The sequence below is a fragment of the Oryza glaberrima genome, chromosome 2, assembly GCF_000147395.1.
Source record: "Oryza glaberrima chromosome 2, OglaRS2, whole genome shotgun sequence".
Taxonomy (NCBI): Eukaryota; Viridiplantae; Streptophyta; class Magnoliopsida; order Poales; family Poaceae; genus Oryza; species Oryza glaberrima.
In genome coordinates this window covers 23,216,750-23,233,502 of record NC_068327.1, presented here as the reverse complement: position 1 = coordinate 23,233,502, position 16,753 = coordinate 23,216,750, and the positions used below count along the sequence as shown (strand labels likewise).

The following is a 16,753-nucleotide window of genomic DNA, read 5'->3' as shown; positions in this document are numbered from 1 at the left end:
TGATCTTGCACGTATATTTGTGAAATGATCTATATTAATCTATTTTGTTTATATTTTCGTATTCGAATGACATGTAAATAACTAGAAGGTGTCCTCTAGTGAGTGAGTTTAGAATTGTTTCCCCATATTTGTAACTTGTGGTTTTTTGCCCTTCTGAATGTGTACAACAAATGTTACACATCCTTTGTAACTATGCATTGTTTCAATTTACCGTAGTTCGTTTTCGTTGGTAAGTGGCAACATATATACACCATTATTTAGTCGTTGCATTTCATTGAGGGGATAGAATTCAAACATTTGTCATGGCAGGAGCGAGATAATGTTGTACTAATCCGGTAATCCCTGTAAAGTTTTTTCTCTGTTTTTCTCTAGGAGGTTTCTCTGAGCTCCACATTTCCTGTAACATCTTAACTGGGAAAATTAGCGCATCATGTGCAACGAAACTTTATTGTTAGTGTAGGATAAGAGTGAATTAGTATAGTTCATTAATCACAATTTGGTTGCATAATAATTGGCATTGAACCAGCACTCCAGCAGTAATAAACCATACTGCGTGACTCATAACTTGTTTTAAGTACATGAATAATATATAAATCACGTGTTCTTTCCCCCCTTTTTCAACTCCGTGCTTGCGCTTTTAAACTGTTAAATAATGTTTTTAAAAAGAATTTTTATAGAAATTTTGCTTTAAAATCTATATTAATTTAATTAAAAATTAACTAATATTTGATTAATTATGTGCTAATTCGTCGATCTGTTTTATACGTCTGTTGTAGATAAAGCTAGATTCAGTCCTACTCATTATAAACGGGCCAAATTTAGGCCCACATAGGAGTTTAAACGGTCTGAATTTAGGCCCAATACTTCCGCGGACTAAAACGAGGGCCTGTTTTGTGATTATTGGTGGGCCTAATTCTGGCGCGATAAGCGCAGCCCGAGTCCACCAGAGCTGGAAATTCCCCATTCCCATCCCACCGCCGCTCCTCCACCTCCCCACACGTCGTCCACGTCCGGCCGCCGCCTGCCGCGCCGCGCCGCCGGCGCCGCCATGGCCGGGGCTCCCTCCGTCTACGCCAATGTCTCCTCCTCCTCCTCCTGCTCCTGCTCCTGCTCCACGCGCCGTCGCACACCGCGTGCTGCCTTGCAACCGCCGCCGCCGCCGCTCCACCTCCCGCATCGGCCACCGTCGCCCTCGCCGACATGGCCGACCCGGATTCCTTCTTCCGCCGCTGCCGCGTGCTCCGATGCTCTCGTGGCGTGGCGCACAGCTCGGGCGGCGAGCCCGCGAGCGCGAGGAGGCGCTGGCCTGGACCCCGGAGGGGAGGGGTGAGGCTGTGGTTGTGCGGCGGCCGGAGCAGAAGACGAAGGGGGTGGAGCTAAGCGGCCGACGACGGCGAGCCCGGCGGCGCGTGGGCCTCAATGCAGCTCCTCGGGGCTCCTCCGCCTGTACTCCCGAGCGGCTCGGCGGCGCCGACCAATACCCCGGCTACGGCGGCGGCGGAGGAGGAGGAGGAGGAATCCCTCCTCGAAGGCCACAAGGCAGCGCGCGAGTGGGCCCAGGTGCACGGGCAGCACGAGGGGCGCACCTGGGCCGTCGGATCAGGCGCAGCAGCCACGTTGGGCCAATCCAACGGACGAGATGCGCCCGCTCGGGCCGAAGACGGAAGCTTTGGGTTGGTTTTACTACTTTTTGTGCCCCACCTCCTCTTGCATGCAAGGCTTTGGCTCCTCTCACCCACTTTTGCTTCGCAACCACAACAATTTTCACAAGTCACAAGCGCAGCGGAATCGCGGAGAGGTGAGGGCTTGATTTGATCTCTCTCCCACTCTCTCCTCCTCCTCCTCCTCTGCTTTCCTCTGCTCCAAGACAACCGTGAGATTTCTTCTCTTCTTCAATGTCCATGTGTTTGTGTTGGTGATGCTGTTGCTAGTAGCCGCTGCTCTTCTAGTTCTTGCTGTTTCGTTTCGTTCGCCGTGGTCCTGTGGAGTACTTGATCGAGACCATTGGGTGTTGTGTTTGTCTTCGATCTTGAGACGATTCTGTGAGAGTTTTACTCTTGGTCTGGAATGCTGCGGCCTGTGTTCTTGCGTTGGTGTGTGTTGATGTTGTTGCGGTTGGTTTTGAAGTTGGTCTGTGTTCTTGCATTGGTATGTGTTGATGTTGTTGCGGTTGGTGGTGGTTTTCTTTGAGGAGGGAGGGTGACGAGCACCGAGGGCCATGGTGATCTCTTTCCCCTCTTTTTTCTTCGTTTTCTTGCTTGCTCTTGTTGTTGCTGTTCCTGCTGCTTTCGAAGATGGTGGCAGTTTTCTTGGAGGAGAAGGAGGTGACGAGCACCAACCTATGGTGATCTTCGTTGTCTCCTTTTATTTTCGATCTTACTTATCATTCTTCTCCACCTTGTTCCTGTTGTTGCGTCTACTGCTGCTTCCGTGTCGCTGCTGTTGCGGTTCGCATGGTCTCTGTTGGAGGAGGTGGTAATCTGTAATTCTGTATCTGTCCGTCTTCTTGCAACTGGATAGTGTTCATCAGTTCATGAGTTCATCCTTCATCGTAGCACCCGTTTCTACCTACGCATTTTCTTGATGTTTCTTTTCCTGGCGTTATCGATGTAAACATGGCCGCTCGATGATCTATATCTGCTCGTCTCTATCGTTTACTTAATTTGGTATGTTTTTCCAGATTCTTTCTGCGTGTAGGTGTGCTTTCCTCTCTTTTTTTTCCCACACTGGGTTTTGACGTTCTGTTGATTCCTCTTATTCTTGTTGATTCTTGATGATGCTGTGCACGCGGAAACTCGGTGATCTTGATTTATAACCTGTCCGTTCTTGCTGTTGAGTGCCAGCGAGCAGTGTTACTCTGTTTTTCATGAAAGTACTTTTCATTCAGTAGATGTTTACATCCATAGATGTACGAGTCTCTTAGTTCTTACTTACTATCAAGCAATCAAGTTCAAGCCATCTTTATTTGCAGCTCACATTAAATGGTCTAACACTTGATGATGTTTCACTTCCCCAGTATGGTGTGAAGTGCGATTCTGTTAAGTAGTTTGTTACCCGGCACCAGGTGTTACTGAAATTTGAGTGGGAAATCTTAGCCTGTGATTATTTGTCCCCTTTCATATCGTGTGCACTGCAGGCTGCTGCATTTGTTCTTGGCACAAACTTTGGAGTTTTTATTTTTGTTCTGAAATGCTGAAGCCATTTTTCATGGTCTTCTTAAGTCTTAGTGACCCTGATCAGTATTGAACAATGTTTGGTTCAACAGATAGTACAATAGTGTGTTCACATTAGTCCTTACAGGAAAGAGGCTTCTGCCATGGGTGCATCTCCCAGCCGTCCACTAGAACAATCACCATCATCTAGTGAAGGAGAGAATCACAGAGTTAAGTATGCCTCATATACTACGCAAGGATTTCGCCCGCACATGGAAGATGCAGTGAGTAATCTTGCACTCTTTTAACCCTATTTTATGGCCATAAGGTGTTTACCTGTAAGTAAATGTGATCAAACAACAAGCTTGATTTGTACCTTTCGTATTATCTAGCTTGCAGTTGAACTAGATCTAGATGCGACCACGTCATTCTTTGGTGTTTATGATGGCCATGGAGGTTTGATCTTCATTCTCATCTTTTCTAACAAATGTCAAACAATTCATCTGTTAGACCACTTCACGCGTTGGTTAAAATATCATAGAAGTCACAATCCTCTATAAAGAAAGGACGGCGTTTCCTATTAGGAACATAATAACAGTTGATTCATCCTTCAATCCTTCGTTCTCTATCTGTACAGTCATGCTGAGTTTTTTACCTTTTTCTATTCAGGAGCTGAAGTAGCAATGTACTGTGCAAAACGATTTCATACTATGCTTCTTGAGGATGTAGACTATATCAACAATCTGCCCAATGCAATTACGTCTGTATGCTTCAGGTTATTTTCTACATAATTATTTCATGTACTCTACATATTTTGTGCACTCATGTTTCTCAATAGTGGAAAACGGAAGGACAAGTGTTCATAATTGCAATCATTTTCTTGAAAATATAGTACCATTTGCTGGATTAGCAAACATGAAAATATGTAATCACCTGCCTTCTTAATTGCAGACTTGATGATGATTTGCAACGATCAAATGAATGGAGGGAGTCACTTAATCCCTGTGCTAATCGCAATTGTCTCACTAACATTTGTGCTAATCTCCACCATTTCACAGAGGTGATATATAAACTTCGTGGTTGTTCTTTACACATCCAACTGCATTAAAGTTAATCATGATCTTATTTCTAGTTATCTAGTGCACATATTCTTATCTGCAAGAAGTATCTTGAAGGAATGTGTGATATGGATTCCATATTTTTCTCTCAAGATATGATGTGGAGTTCCGAGTGATATATTTCTCATACAAACTCATCATATCAAGCACTTGTTTAATGTTTATGGAGTCAGAATCCAAAAGCTTGTTAAGTTCTTGTTGTACTTTAGTTGTTATCCTACTGCCCAAACTATGGTATTGTTTGATATGTCACTTTGTTGGACTCATCATGTCTTTCTTACATTTGTTCCCTTCTTTTATGGAGTATGGACATCATTTTTTTCTCTGGTGGCATTGCACACCTTTTTAGATTTTTTTATTTCGTGGAACTATTGAATTGTTAGTTTTACACTTCAGCTGGATTGTTGCCCCCTCAGGATTACGTTCCGCCGTCATATGAAGGTAGCACAGCATGTGTGGTAATCATTAGAGGAAATCAGATCATCGTTGGGAATGTTGGTGATTCTCGTTGCGTGCTTTCAAAGAATGGTCAGGTGCGTGACTTGTTTCTTGTGAAATGTCTTATTGCCTGGATCTTCTCTCTTGCCAAATGCAATAAATTGGTGCCTAATTATTATCTTTTTGTTTTTCTGTTGTGTCCATAGGCAATTAGTTTATCCTTTGATCACAAACCACACCATGAAGCTGAACGCGAAAGAATTCAAAGAGCAGGAGGACATGTATTTTTGCGAAGAATTCTAGGAATGTTAGCCACGTCCAGAGCGATTGGTATAATTTTATCTTATTTTCTTTTGGCTGTTTGTACAAAATCTGTAGCATTGTAATTGACATTTTCGTTACTACCATTGCAGGTGATTTTGCATATAAGCAGAACAGAAATATGCCTCCTTCACAGCAAATGGTGACATGTGTTCCTGACATTCGCGTCGTAAGTGTAACTATGCCATTTTAGATGACTATATATTTGTTTTCTTGGTCTGATCAGATGTCCTTATTTTTGTTAGGAAAACATAACTGATGATACTGAATTTCTTGTCATAGCAAGTGATGGTGTCTGGTAGGTCCTCTGCTATAAAATTAGTAAAGGTTATTTGTTGTTTTATGCTAGCTCCTGATTAAATAAATCTCTTGCAGAATATATCCACTCCAATGACAATTAACTTGCTTCTAAGACAGTATTGTTTTTTCCACAAGGGTTTGTACATTTGCTTTAATTAAAATTGGATGTGACCTGGACTGGTATATTATCTAGTTCACCACCATGTGTAGTTATGAATGTTTTTACGTGGTGAAGATTTTTGAATTCTTATTTTGAGTTAAATGTTATGTCCTTGGAGAGGCTGAATCTACTGAAAAGAGAGACATCTGTCATTCCCTGCACTAGCTGGGGTTTTATAGTATTCAGACAATTATTTAATTTGATGGTTTGGTATCTGACAGGCTTAATAAGTTGGAAATGACTCCAACGACCACTGATCACCTTATATATCTGACTTATACTGCAAGATCATTCTTCAAGAACCATCTCACTAAATGAAACATTTACACCTGTAGGAATTGTGCTAAGATGTATCAGTGTTAATATTGATAAATGACAGCAATCTACCATATATTATCACAATATGATACACTTTTCCCATTGGCAATGCTATGTCTCTTCCTTTTGTTTCTTCTACAGTTTTATTCATATTCACATAGTAAACTTAAATACATTTTTTTTCTCTTTCAGGGATGGCATGAGAAATAACAATGTTGTTCAGTTTGTGCGTCAGGAATTACGTCCGGTGAGTCCTTCCTATTTTTCTCTACATGTCATGAAGTAATGCATTAAAAAAGCACATGGCTTTTGCTTTGAAATTATGTTAGCGGGCTGGTTCTGTGATGAGAACACGAAGTGTAGTAGTTATATGCTTATTTAGTTGGTTGTAAGAACCTTGTTATCTTGGACTCCACCAAAAGCCGGGTTGATATGATCCATTTGTCTAAAAAACGCATCCTCTCTAGAAGTTCCTTTCATGCATGCACTCTTAAATTAAATCAATGAAAGTTTACTCCAGTTCTGAACACATGTGCATGGATCTGCTTCGTTTTGTTATCAAGAGATTGAAATCTAAAGTCTACATATGAAGATCGTAGGATGTTTTTCGCTGTTCATTCATTTGTTGCTAGAATTGTTATTATGCCCTTTTGGCCTGTGCCTTGACGTATGCATGTTAACCAACGCAGGGGGAGGAAAATCTACGCGAGACTTGTGAGAAGCTTGTTGGTCATTGCTTGCACTCAAATGACAACGCGACTGCCATACTGGTTAAGTTCAAGCCCATTGAGGAGGACCCCGATGAAGTTGCCAGTGCCAGGGATGAACATCAACACAACCCCGAGGGCGGTGATGAAAAACTTGACATCAACAATGACAATGACTAATCACTGGCCCTCCAATTTAGTGCACCTTAGTTCTTGCAAGGATCTTAGCTAGCTGCAGGGAGTTTTGGGGTTAGATCAGGAAAAGAAGGTCCAGAGAGTCCTATTTTTGTCCAAGGCGACGTTGATGGGATGCCACTAAGTACGTAGTATGATGCCATCAGTCCATTAGCATAGGAGACAGTCCGTTACATTTGTGCCTGAGAGTCACTTGGATTCGTTTAACGCACCTTTATCATTGTACTCTGGATTACTCATTTCACAAATGCTCACCACCTTTTATAACTTCTCTAACTATGTGCATGACTGCATGCTATGCTAGCTATGTGATATATATGCTATGATGTATCTCCCATGCATAATTACCGGTTTAAAAGCCAACATGATCAGATTGGTTTGGACCGTTGGTTTGACACTGTCAAGGCATTGAACTGCAGCCGGTCAACCTGCTGCAGCAACTCGGCTTCTTCCTCAAAGCAGAGGAATGTAGGATTCATATTTCATCAATAGAACCTTGTACTGATGATGCTCAGATCACATTGGAAATTTGTACTGATGATGATCTCATCTGTTCCTCTCTTGTTCAGTTGCTATGAGCCTCTTGAATAAACTAATGCGATGTATTTAGAATTTGTTGCTTGATTTGCTGCCAACTTGTGCTGACAGTTGCTTCTAAGCCGTAATGCGTGTTCTATATTGCATGATAACATGATATGAATCGTGTTATATAACAGCTTGTGTTTTTTTTTCGATTATATGGCTCGATAAGTATATAATCATTACAAAAAAAGTTTCAGATTTAACTCCAAGCCCCGGGACACATCCAATTTGGGAATTCAACTGCTTTTGGCTCAGAAATAAGTGATCCCAGCTCATCCATACCAAATTCCTTAGATTAATTACGCACAACCGTGCACGAAACATTAGCAAAATATCAGTATTCTGTCCAACCGCAAATATATATCAGATTGTTGTACATTGAAGAGATAAAAGGAAGAAGTAAAGAAATATATGTCAGATTGTTGTACATTGAAGAGATAAAAGGAAGAAGTAAAGAGAACACTAGGATCATCGTCCCAGCAATAAAAACCAAACTAGATAATCGATCCAGGTCACTATTACAGTCTTGTGTTAGTTTTACACCTCTAATCTTAAATAATGATTCTGTCAACAACCTTTGCACCCCTGCTTTTTGCCATGTAAAGTCCCATGTGGTGCATTAGATCCTGCATCATTAGAAGGTTAAGCAGGTTAATCATAAAGTATGGATTTATGGAATACTCATTGATGTTTATTTTTATTGAAGGTAAAGTTGATATCATTATGTCCATGGAGTAACTATATAAGTAAAAAGGGAAATAAATGAATTCTGTCCGGGTTAATTTCACTTGTTAGATATCTATGTTTGGTGTTTTGTGCATCTGTGGTTTATTAAACCCTTGTGAGGATGACAACAAGATGATATCTTTAGTTCTTTACCCTGTTGAATATACCCGGCAATCACATTAAGGTCAAGTCTGCAAAGGAATGGATGAAGTGTTCTCATGATTGGTGAGACACGGTTTTGTAAGGAACTCTATATAGCATGGATGTGCAAACTGGAAAGTGTCCTATGCCTGATAGTCCAGAGAATAAAAACTAATGGATATCCTGTGGCAAAGAGTGCCCAACATGCTACAGATGTAAGAGAAAAGGTTCCATTCGTTATGTAAACCATACAGCCTCGTTAATTGGTTTTCAGTGATCCAATACCTGAGGATGAGCCAAGGTTCCTTGCATACTCCTGGCTACTTCAACTGGGAGGTTATACGTAGCACAACCCTCTGAATAAATGACAACATCTTCCAGCGGAGGCACTCGGCCAATGTTCCTGGCAGCCAAAGCTGAACTTGCAAAATCCAAAACACAAAAGTCTGTGCATATTCCTAAAACCAATACCTGCATCAAGCCAAATCACGGTTCATATACAACCACACTATTTTTCTTCTGAAGTACTCGAAGAGTAGCAGAACCAAATCACTCACGGTTTTGATCTGAAACTTCGCAACCCAATCTGAAAAAACATTTGAGCCATCTTTCTCAAATGCACCAAGATAACCATCAATACAATCCTTCCTCCTGATCGTTACATTTGGATCCTTTTCCAGCCACTCCAGAGCTGCAAATGGTAGAGATTAAATTTTGTCAGGCACCAAAAGAGGACCATAACGTGTTGCCATTCTCATGTCAGCGTTGGCAAAACCATCAATTGATCACTTCAGCCCATAACGAAAGATGCTAAACATATCCGGTTAGGAGCTTTAAGTTGAGGCAACAAATTGAAGCGTGAACAACCTGGGACAAAATTTTCCTCGCCAGAACCAATTATACAGTGTGGCGGGAAAGGCGGCTCGGGCTTATCAGGGTAGTGGGTGTCAAGAAACGCAAAGACTGGCCAGTTCCTCTCGCAGAACACCTTGGCGAGCCTAGCGGCCTCATCCACCATCTTCTCTATCTGTTTGTTTGGCGTGACGGGGGCCTGAAAATGAACAAGAACAAGTAAATACTCACTAACACAAAACAACAATCATTAACACTAATTTAACAAGCCAACCAGTCACTAATAATAACATAAGCAAACAAATACTGGAGTAGTACTAGGCTACTAGCATGGTGAATGAGCCCAAAAAACAAAAACAAAAAAAAACAAAACGAGTAAACTAAAGCAGATTGAGCATATGTCTTGGGAGATTCCAGCAGCGTGTTGATAAACGTAAGATGACGATTCACATGACGAGCAAGACCAAAACTTATATGGCCATATGGGTATATATCCTCGTATCCAACATGAGCAGCTTTGCAGCACGCAGGAACACTACGCTTGGTGGTTGCAAGAAGAGAGTAGGACAATAAAGATCAAAACAAACAAGGAGTTCAAAACAAGGCAGAAGCCAGGAGGAGGATATTCCTCCGAGTAATCCAGAGTGGTCTATTCACTCGTGTCCCAATCCCCAGCACACAAGCAATTTTGGCCACGACGCCAAGCAGCGGCGCAGCCCAACCAACCAAGCGTGCCACCATCAATCCGCGTCGCGCGCGCGGTAAGGCACGGGCGAAGGAGAAGAGAGGGAGAGGGAGAGGCGTGGGGAGGGGGGGAGGTAGCTCACGAGGTTCCCGGCGCCGACGGTGCAGAACCCGTTGGAGACGTCGACGAGGACGAGCCCCACCACCTGCCCCCGCTCGCCGCCGCCGGTAGCCAGGACGAGGTCGGCGTCCGGCTGCAGGGGCACCGCCGCCCGGAGCACTCCCATCGCGTCGGCGGCGCTGCTGGCGTCGGAACCCATTGCGAGGCGCGTGCGTGGCTTTCGGGTTGACCTCGAGCTCTCGAGCTATGGCCGCCGGTGTCTCGCCCCGTCGCGGACTCGCGGTTGCGACCGATCAATACATAAATAATCCTAGGCCTTGGTGAGTCGTCACGATCCAACATTTTTTTATTTTTTATTTTTTTTGGTCTTTCCTCCCACTTCCCCTGGGTGGATGACATGTGGGCCCGGGAGAACCAGCCGCAGAGGATGGAAGAACACGACGGCAAAAGGCTTCCTCGTCACGATCCAATCTGAACAGCGAACGTCAAATTTTGAACAGGGAACGGCAAATTCATCCAATCCGAACTGGGAATCGATGCAAGGTGGTCAAGTGGATGGCTGCGTTCAGATGAACCTAACATTGTATTGACCAAGCTGAAACTCTGAACAAAATATAAACAGGAAATCAAACACATGTGCACGCATTCGTAATAGAGGAAGTGGCACACGCATGTACTTCTGCAGAATCCTTACACAACAGTTTACTACTACTACCATTTACACAATGGCTTAATGATGGGTATTTCAGCCAAGACACAGAACATAAAGGAAGCTAAAGTTGCTTCCGCTACTTGGGTTCTTCCTAAAGTGTGAATGATTATCACACCAACCACATACAGCAGAACATCTAGGATACTAGTTACTACTACTACTACTACAAATAAACTGCTCCTGAGCAAGTAGAGTTTGCAAAGAGGATAATGATGATAATAGCACTGTTCTGAGGTCTTTTCAAGTGGGGCAGATTAGCATTCTTCAGTTCATTCCAGGCTCCAGGAGTGGTAGCTCATCTCTCAGCTGAAACTCAACGGGATTGTTCTCAAGAAATGGGTAGTAGTCAAGCTCGTCTTCCGTGAAAGGATCTTCAGCCAGCTTCATTTTATCACCTGGAGGGGCAAACATCCATACAGATTATAAGGAAGAAATCGAGACGATGTTGTTGATGGAAGCACTGGAAAGCAGAGATGAGAGAACGGCATGAATGTGTGCAAGGAAGAAGAAAGAGACCTGAACTTGAGCGACGCCTATTGTTCTCTGGAAGAATCTCAGGTTCCAGCTCCATCTCTTTTACTTCTTCAAAAAACGCTGCTACCACCTATATACATTGAAAAACAATTAGCATTGCATCTGCGTTGCTTGAGATAATCACATAACATATTGGAGATCAAGAAGAAAAGATACAAGAAAGCAAGAAATGTTATCGACATAGAGCAAGACATAATTTATCCCTAGAATAACATGTTGCTTCAGACTTCAGAGCATGAATGAATGACCGAGCAGTTCATCAAACAGAACCATGTACAGACAGAAGAACATACCACAATTAATAACCATCAAACATTTTAACTGTTACTGACCCATGACGGTATCATGGATGTTCTCTGTTGTTAGCTACTAAAATACATGTAAGGTTTTCTCATCCATGAGTTAACTTTTAGCGAAACCAATGTCATACCGAATCATAGAAGTCCCCTTTCTGGCTTCTTCTGATGCCAGTGAATACTATTATTAAGCATAAATATAAATAGAGGAACCACAATGAAATAAGTCGGCCAGCTTGGAAATAAATAAAGACAAGCACTACTGGTAGCAAAAGGGAATCCATCAATATCCAGACAACAGTTTCATTCAGGGAATAGTATAATTCAGAATAGACTTTTTTTTCTCTTAATATAAGAGAATATTACAGGGAAATAGCCCAATTAAGCTTGTCAAATGACAGATAAAATAACAAGAATAAGCTTGTCAAATGATACCACCACTATTGTTTTGCGACAGAAAACATAAAATACTGGCCTAGTCATTAATTTACTATGTACCCATTAGTTATCTTCTTGTGTCAAATGATACCACCAGGCATCAGCTACTGTTCACGCAAAAGGTATGTAGAGATCAAATGATACTTGAGGCTCTTCTAGATTCAATAAATTATCTGCCAAGCTAGTTAGCCAAGTTAGGTAGTGTATTTGTACATAGAAAAAATCAAAAGCTTTCTTCTTCGACCTTGAAATTCAAATCCACAGAAATATTTCAAAAGTAAAAGCAATCTGGAAAAGTCTGAACACTGTGCTCTTTGAAATACATACCTCAGATGGAAAAAGCACATGATCAAATACCGCGTCTGGCCAGTCGTGCAATGCTGACATTATTTTCTCCACCTTCTTCTTGACACCTGTGTAGAATGAACAATAACAAAACAAGTTATCTCACTATCTGAGCCTACTGAAAGCAAAAGGGTTCTATGGCATATTGAACTGCAGGAAGTGAACTCTTACGTTTGTCTTGACTGTCCTTTTCCAACTTCTGAGAATCATTCCCAGTGAAGTGGGTGCCCTCCACCCCATCCTTAGCCCATTCATGGCATTTTGCGGTCTCATCAGAAAAGATTACAGTCTTCTTCACTGGGTTCTTGGTGGCCTCATGGCTGCGAAGAGCAGTCTTCTTCAAGGTAGTGCCATCAGAAATGTTGCGCCCTCGGGGCTTGGCGGTGTTGGACACGTCCTGCAGGGGCTTCCGCGTAGACACCGGGGGCTTGCCAATGTTGGATACATCCCTCAGGGCCTTCTTCTCTTGAAGCCCTTGCTTTGCTGCTAATGGCTTCAGTGGCTTGGCCTTCAATCCATCAGCCCTCTTGCCAGCAGGCCCTGCACACATGGACCAAACATGTCAGTCATTTACCACAGGAAATCCTCCTTGTGATGAATTAGTCAGATCAAAAGCAGCCTTACCCCTATGGATATGCAGGTTCTCATCAAGAAAAACAGCTGTTGCAGTTGGGGCAGCCATCACAAATCAGCAAGCTTTTCTTCCTCAACCTTGCCTGAAAAATTCTAGGTACTGAGCAAAGGGGGAAAAGACAAAATTGCTAGAGAAAAACAATAAGCAGTATATATTACACATTTTGTTCTACAAATTTTGCACATGGTCAGAAAAATATTAGTTCAACTTGTAGCATAACAACATATGGTTGCTGAAGGAAACCAGGATTTCACATACATTCTGCATGAGTCCCCATTTCTCCAACAAATTTTCAGCAAAATATCAGAAATATTTTGCTTTGCGTTCTAAACTACTCCCTCCTTTTCATAATGTAAGTCATTGCACCATTTCCCACATTCATATTAATGCCAATGAATCTAGACTATATCTATCTAGATTCATTAGTATCAATATGAATGTGGGAAATACTAGAATGACTTACATTGTGAAACGGAGGAAGTAACAGATTAGACGGCGCACCTAGAGTCTTCAAGGGACACAGCCGTTTCTCCAACAGATTTGCAGCGACAGCTCAGAAATATTTTGCTCCGGGTTCCAAACTAACAGATTAGACGACGCACCTAAAATCTTCCAAGGGACCCGAGCCATACGTATTTCATGAAATTAGCAGGAGCAAACAAATCCCCAATAACATGCCAGTTTGCACGAATTGGACCGGAATGTTGCGGATAACCTAGGGTTTGGATTCGGTCACCAACAACCAAGAAACGAGCAAGATAGGGCAAAATTTTCCTCGATGACGGGAAAAAAAAATTCAAGACAACGCGTGACCAATCCAAGAGAAAGCCCCAGTGCTTACCTACCAGGTAGAAGAGAAACCCCGCTCCGGATCGATCTCCGCCTAAACTCCGGCACAGCGGCGTCGAGGACGAGGAGGAGAAGAGCGCGCGGCGGCGGCGGGAGAAGGGCGCGATCGCGGTTCGATTCGGCGGCGGCGCTTCTCGCCTTGGTCGGCGTGGGGGTTTTGCGTTTCTTGGCGTGGAGAGGAAAGGGGAAATTTTTTTGCTTTGCGCGTGGGAGAGAGAAGGATCGGGAAGAGGAAGACGACGTAAAAGGCGAGGCGGGCGGTGCAACGGTCGGATTCTGGATGGGCCGCCGACTTACCGTTGTGACACACGGCCCATCTACACGGGCTCCTCCGGCCCATATAAATGGGCTTCACCGGCCCAAGATGGCTCACCGAAACCCTAACCAGGCAGCCGCCGCGACTGGCTATATATATACTCATACTTGCTCAGGAGTAGAGACAAGCATCGCCGGCCGCCGCTCCTTTCAAATCATATCCATTCTATCTCTATCGTGTGCTTTTTATCATCGTGGTTTGTAGTCGTGTGCGTTTTATTTTCGTAGTTTGTGTAATTGGTTTGATTCGTTGAATTTTCGGGGTGGTTTTGAGTTGTTCGTTTCTTTCGATCTGGATTTTTTTTTGGGGGTGCGGATTTGCAAGATCAGCTTCTTGTTTGGATCTCGAGCACACGCACACGGTCCAGGCAATCGGCATATGGTCTGCCATCTTGCGAGATTGAAATCGAGCCAGCTTAAACTCACCTGGATCTGACCCTCGGTGATTTTCTGGGCCCTTTCGGCTGGCACATGCCCCTCGTCTTCAAAATATTCGAGATTTGTCTTTTTGTTCTTGGTTATTGATCTCGAAGCAAAGCAAACGCACTCTGTCCCAAGACTTGTCAGTGTTTTGTGGCAATTTCTTCGTTTGCGAGAAGGATGTTCCGAGAATCTCGTACGCCGGTGAGGTTTCCCGTGATCTGGCGGAGGTTTTCTGGATACATTCAACGCGGAAAGCTGCTTTTAATTTTGTTCCAATTTGCTGTCTTTGTAGGTCTGCACCAAATTCGATCTGAATGTCCTTGTGAAGCGTGAAATCAAATTTGGAATAGCATAGTACGGAGTAGTGCAGAACCGAAATCCGCATGAAAGTACTCTGTATCTGTTATCTGATAAACTGAGAATTTCGAATAAACCGGACATAAGCATTATTATTATATGAAAAACGGAGCATTGAAAATTTCGTTATGAAAAACGGAGCATTGAAAATTTCGATGATATGCTCGTCTGGTAGACGAGAAGCTTATTTTTCGAAGATATATCTTCCAAATCCCAATTATGTTTGCGCCTAATTCAGACGCTCCCACTCCTTGAGGGCTTGCCGGCTCGTTTACCTTCATTTTTTGATTTACCGAATTTTATTAAGGTAACAAACTTTTGCCAACTGCCATTGTCAGTTTGTCACTATCAACATTTGGTATTTCAGGAAGTTTACTTGTACCATACAAAAATTTAGAAAGATTGCAAACTAAACACATCTAACATTGACAAAAAATTATTAACGAGTCTAGCCAGATATTGCACTGTCAAAATTTAAGAAGATTAATTTATCAACAAACTGAACTAGGGCTTAAGTCATGGATAAATTCACTCGCACTCACGGGCTAACATTACGCTCAACTGGCTTGTGGGCCTAAATTATGGCTGCTGGAATTGCTCGAACTGATGGGCCAAAATGAAGAACATTTGTGGGCCTGAATGTTATCATATCATCCAAGATTTAAATTTAGAAAGATTTTGAAGTTTTTTCATCAGTTAATGTTTCAGTCTTTGCTTTTAGATTATTAATAATACGTATATAAAAATTTTATTCACAGATTACTTCTCGTTTACAAAGAGCTCCGAATAGCTAGAGACGATCCCTCAAAAAGAAAAAAAAAAATTATAGCCAGAGACGAACATACAAGCTGGACGCATTTCTTCACCACGAAGTTGATTTGATCGATCCACAGCATTTTCAGCGGAATATCGCATGAAAATGGCGTTTTTTTGGCAACACAATCTTGAAATGCTCGAAGCCACCATGTCCTCCACCAATCGCTCGGCACCACCCAATGGCGGGCAGCCACCACGCATGCACCCACCTCCTCACCTTTGCAATGCCCATAAGAGGAGGCCAGCCTTCACGCCTTCCTCCGCCATCCCACCACCACCACCACCGCGGCCTCCGACGCCTCCCTCCCACACGCTCCCCTGTGGCCGTACGTGCAGCCGGCTGCACCACCAGCTAGCGGCGGCGGGCGCCGGCCGGCGGCGAGGGGATGGCGTGCGACCAGCAGGCGGAGCTCCGGCGGGTGTTCGAGCTGTTCGACCGTGACGGCGACGGCCGGATCACCCGGGAGGAGCTGACGGAGTCGCTGGAGAGGCTCGGGATGCCCGTGCACGGGGAGGAGCTCGCCGCCACCATCGCCCGCATCGACGCCAACGGCGACGGGTGCGTCGACATGGACGAGTTCACCCAGCTGTACGAGACCGTCATGCGCGTCGACGGCGGCGGCGGCGGCGGCGCCTGCGACGTGGATGAGGCGAGCATGCGCGAGGCGTTCGACGTGTTCGACCGGAACGGCGACGGGTTCATCACCGTGGACGAGCTGGGCGCCGTGCTGGCGTCGCTGGGGATCAAGCAGGGCCGGACGGCGGAGGACTGCGGCCGCATGATCGGCCAGGTCGACAGGGACGGCGACGGCCGCGTCGACTTCCTCGAGTTCAAGCAGATGATGCGCGGCGGCGCGTTCGCCACGCTCCGGTGATCGGCGGCGTCATCCACGCGAGCGTCGTTGTATCGTCTATATACCCAACGTACGGTCGATTGTTTGTTTTAACATAGCTTGTGCATGACAGTTTGTATGAGTGTACTACGATCCACACACGCGATCGAATTTCGCAGAAAATGTATTGTGATCATAAGCTGATAAGTTTCGGAGGTGGTAAAAGCATAAAGCAGCCGCTATAATTAAGAAATTTAATTTGATTTCCTGATGTGCATTTTCAATTACGTACTGTTTGATCCACGGCAGGTCTGCAAGCTTATTGCGCATAGTTTTCACGTATGACCCAAAATGGAAAAATGATGTTCCTGGCAGAAAACTGATAA

The 16,753-nt window shown here is 43.9% G+C and overlaps 4 protein-coding genes across 9 annotated transcripts; 2 read left to right on the top strand and 2 right to left on the bottom strand.

The window, feature by feature from the left end:
- Positions 1-965: 965 nt before the first annotated feature.
- Positions 966-7,445, top strand: LOC127762221 (probable protein phosphatase 2C 21). 5 transcript variants are annotated; one of them, XR_008015449.1, is made up of 12 exons: positions 966-1,798; positions 3,292-3,436; positions 3,545-3,608; positions 3,822-3,927; positions 4,104-4,212; positions 4,687-4,803; positions 4,915-5,038; positions 5,122-5,198; positions 5,275-5,327; positions 5,405-5,465; positions 6,000-6,054; positions 6,497-6,567. XR_008015449.1 is itself a non-coding variant. In XM_052286646.1 (11 exons), the coding sequence occupies exons 1-11, from the start codon at positions 1,077-1,079 to the stop codon at positions 6,692-6,694; spliced, it is 1,761 nt and encodes a 586-aa protein (XP_052142606.1). In that variant the 5' UTR covers positions 966-1,076; the 3' UTR covers positions 6,695-7,445. The 5 variants fall into 5 exon arrangements, 4 of the variants coding, with proteins under 4 accessions (XP_052142606.1, XP_052142605.1, XP_052142608.1 ...); XM_052286646.1 differs by lacking the exon at positions 5,405-5,465 and having other exon boundaries at positions 3,301-3,436; positions 6,497-7,445; XM_052286645.1 differs by lacking the exon at positions 5,405-5,465 and having other exon boundaries at positions 6,497-7,445.
- Positions 7,446-7,586: 141 nt separating this feature from the next.
- LOC127762223 (nicotinamidase 1) lies at positions 7,587-10,101 on the bottom strand. Its single transcript, XM_052286650.1, has 5 exons — positions 9,838-10,101; positions 9,026-9,209; positions 8,716-8,849; positions 8,444-8,629; positions 7,587-7,917 (listed from the first exon to the last, which is right to left on the bottom strand). Exons 1-5 carry the CDS (start codon positions 10,012-10,014, stop codon positions 7,843-7,845), a joined length of 756 nt encoding a protein of 251 aa, XP_052142610.1. The 5' UTR covers positions 10,015-10,101; the 3' UTR covers positions 7,587-7,842.
- Positions 10,102-10,464: 363 nt separating this feature from the next.
- Positions 10,465-13,823, bottom strand: LOC127762224 (uncharacterized). Of its 2 annotated transcripts, none has more exons than XM_052286651.1 (6): positions 13,616-13,823; positions 12,765-12,856; positions 12,312-12,680; positions 12,123-12,208; positions 11,044-11,131; positions 10,465-10,922 (listed from the first exon to the last, which is right to left on the bottom strand). In XM_052286651.1, the coding sequence occupies exons 2-6, from the start codon at positions 12,820-12,822 to the stop codon at positions 10,792-10,794; spliced, it is 732 nt and encodes a 243-aa protein (XP_052142611.1). In that variant the 5' UTR covers positions 12,823-12,856; positions 13,616-13,823; the 3' UTR covers positions 10,465-10,791. The 2 variants fall into 2 exon arrangements, with proteins under 2 accessions (XP_052142611.1, XP_052142613.1); XM_052286653.1 differs by having other exon boundaries at positions 13,620-13,823.
- A 1,950-nt stretch (positions 13,824-15,773) lies between these two features.
- LOC127761510 (probable calcium-binding protein CML17) lies at positions 15,774-16,633 on the top strand. Its single transcript, XM_052285816.1, has one exon. The coding sequence runs from the start codon at positions 15,921-15,923 to the stop codon at positions 16,407-16,409; it is 489 nt and encodes a 162-aa protein (XP_052141776.1). The 5' UTR covers positions 15,774-15,920; the 3' UTR covers positions 16,410-16,633.
- The last annotated feature ends 120 nt before the right edge of the window (positions 16,634-16,753 follow it).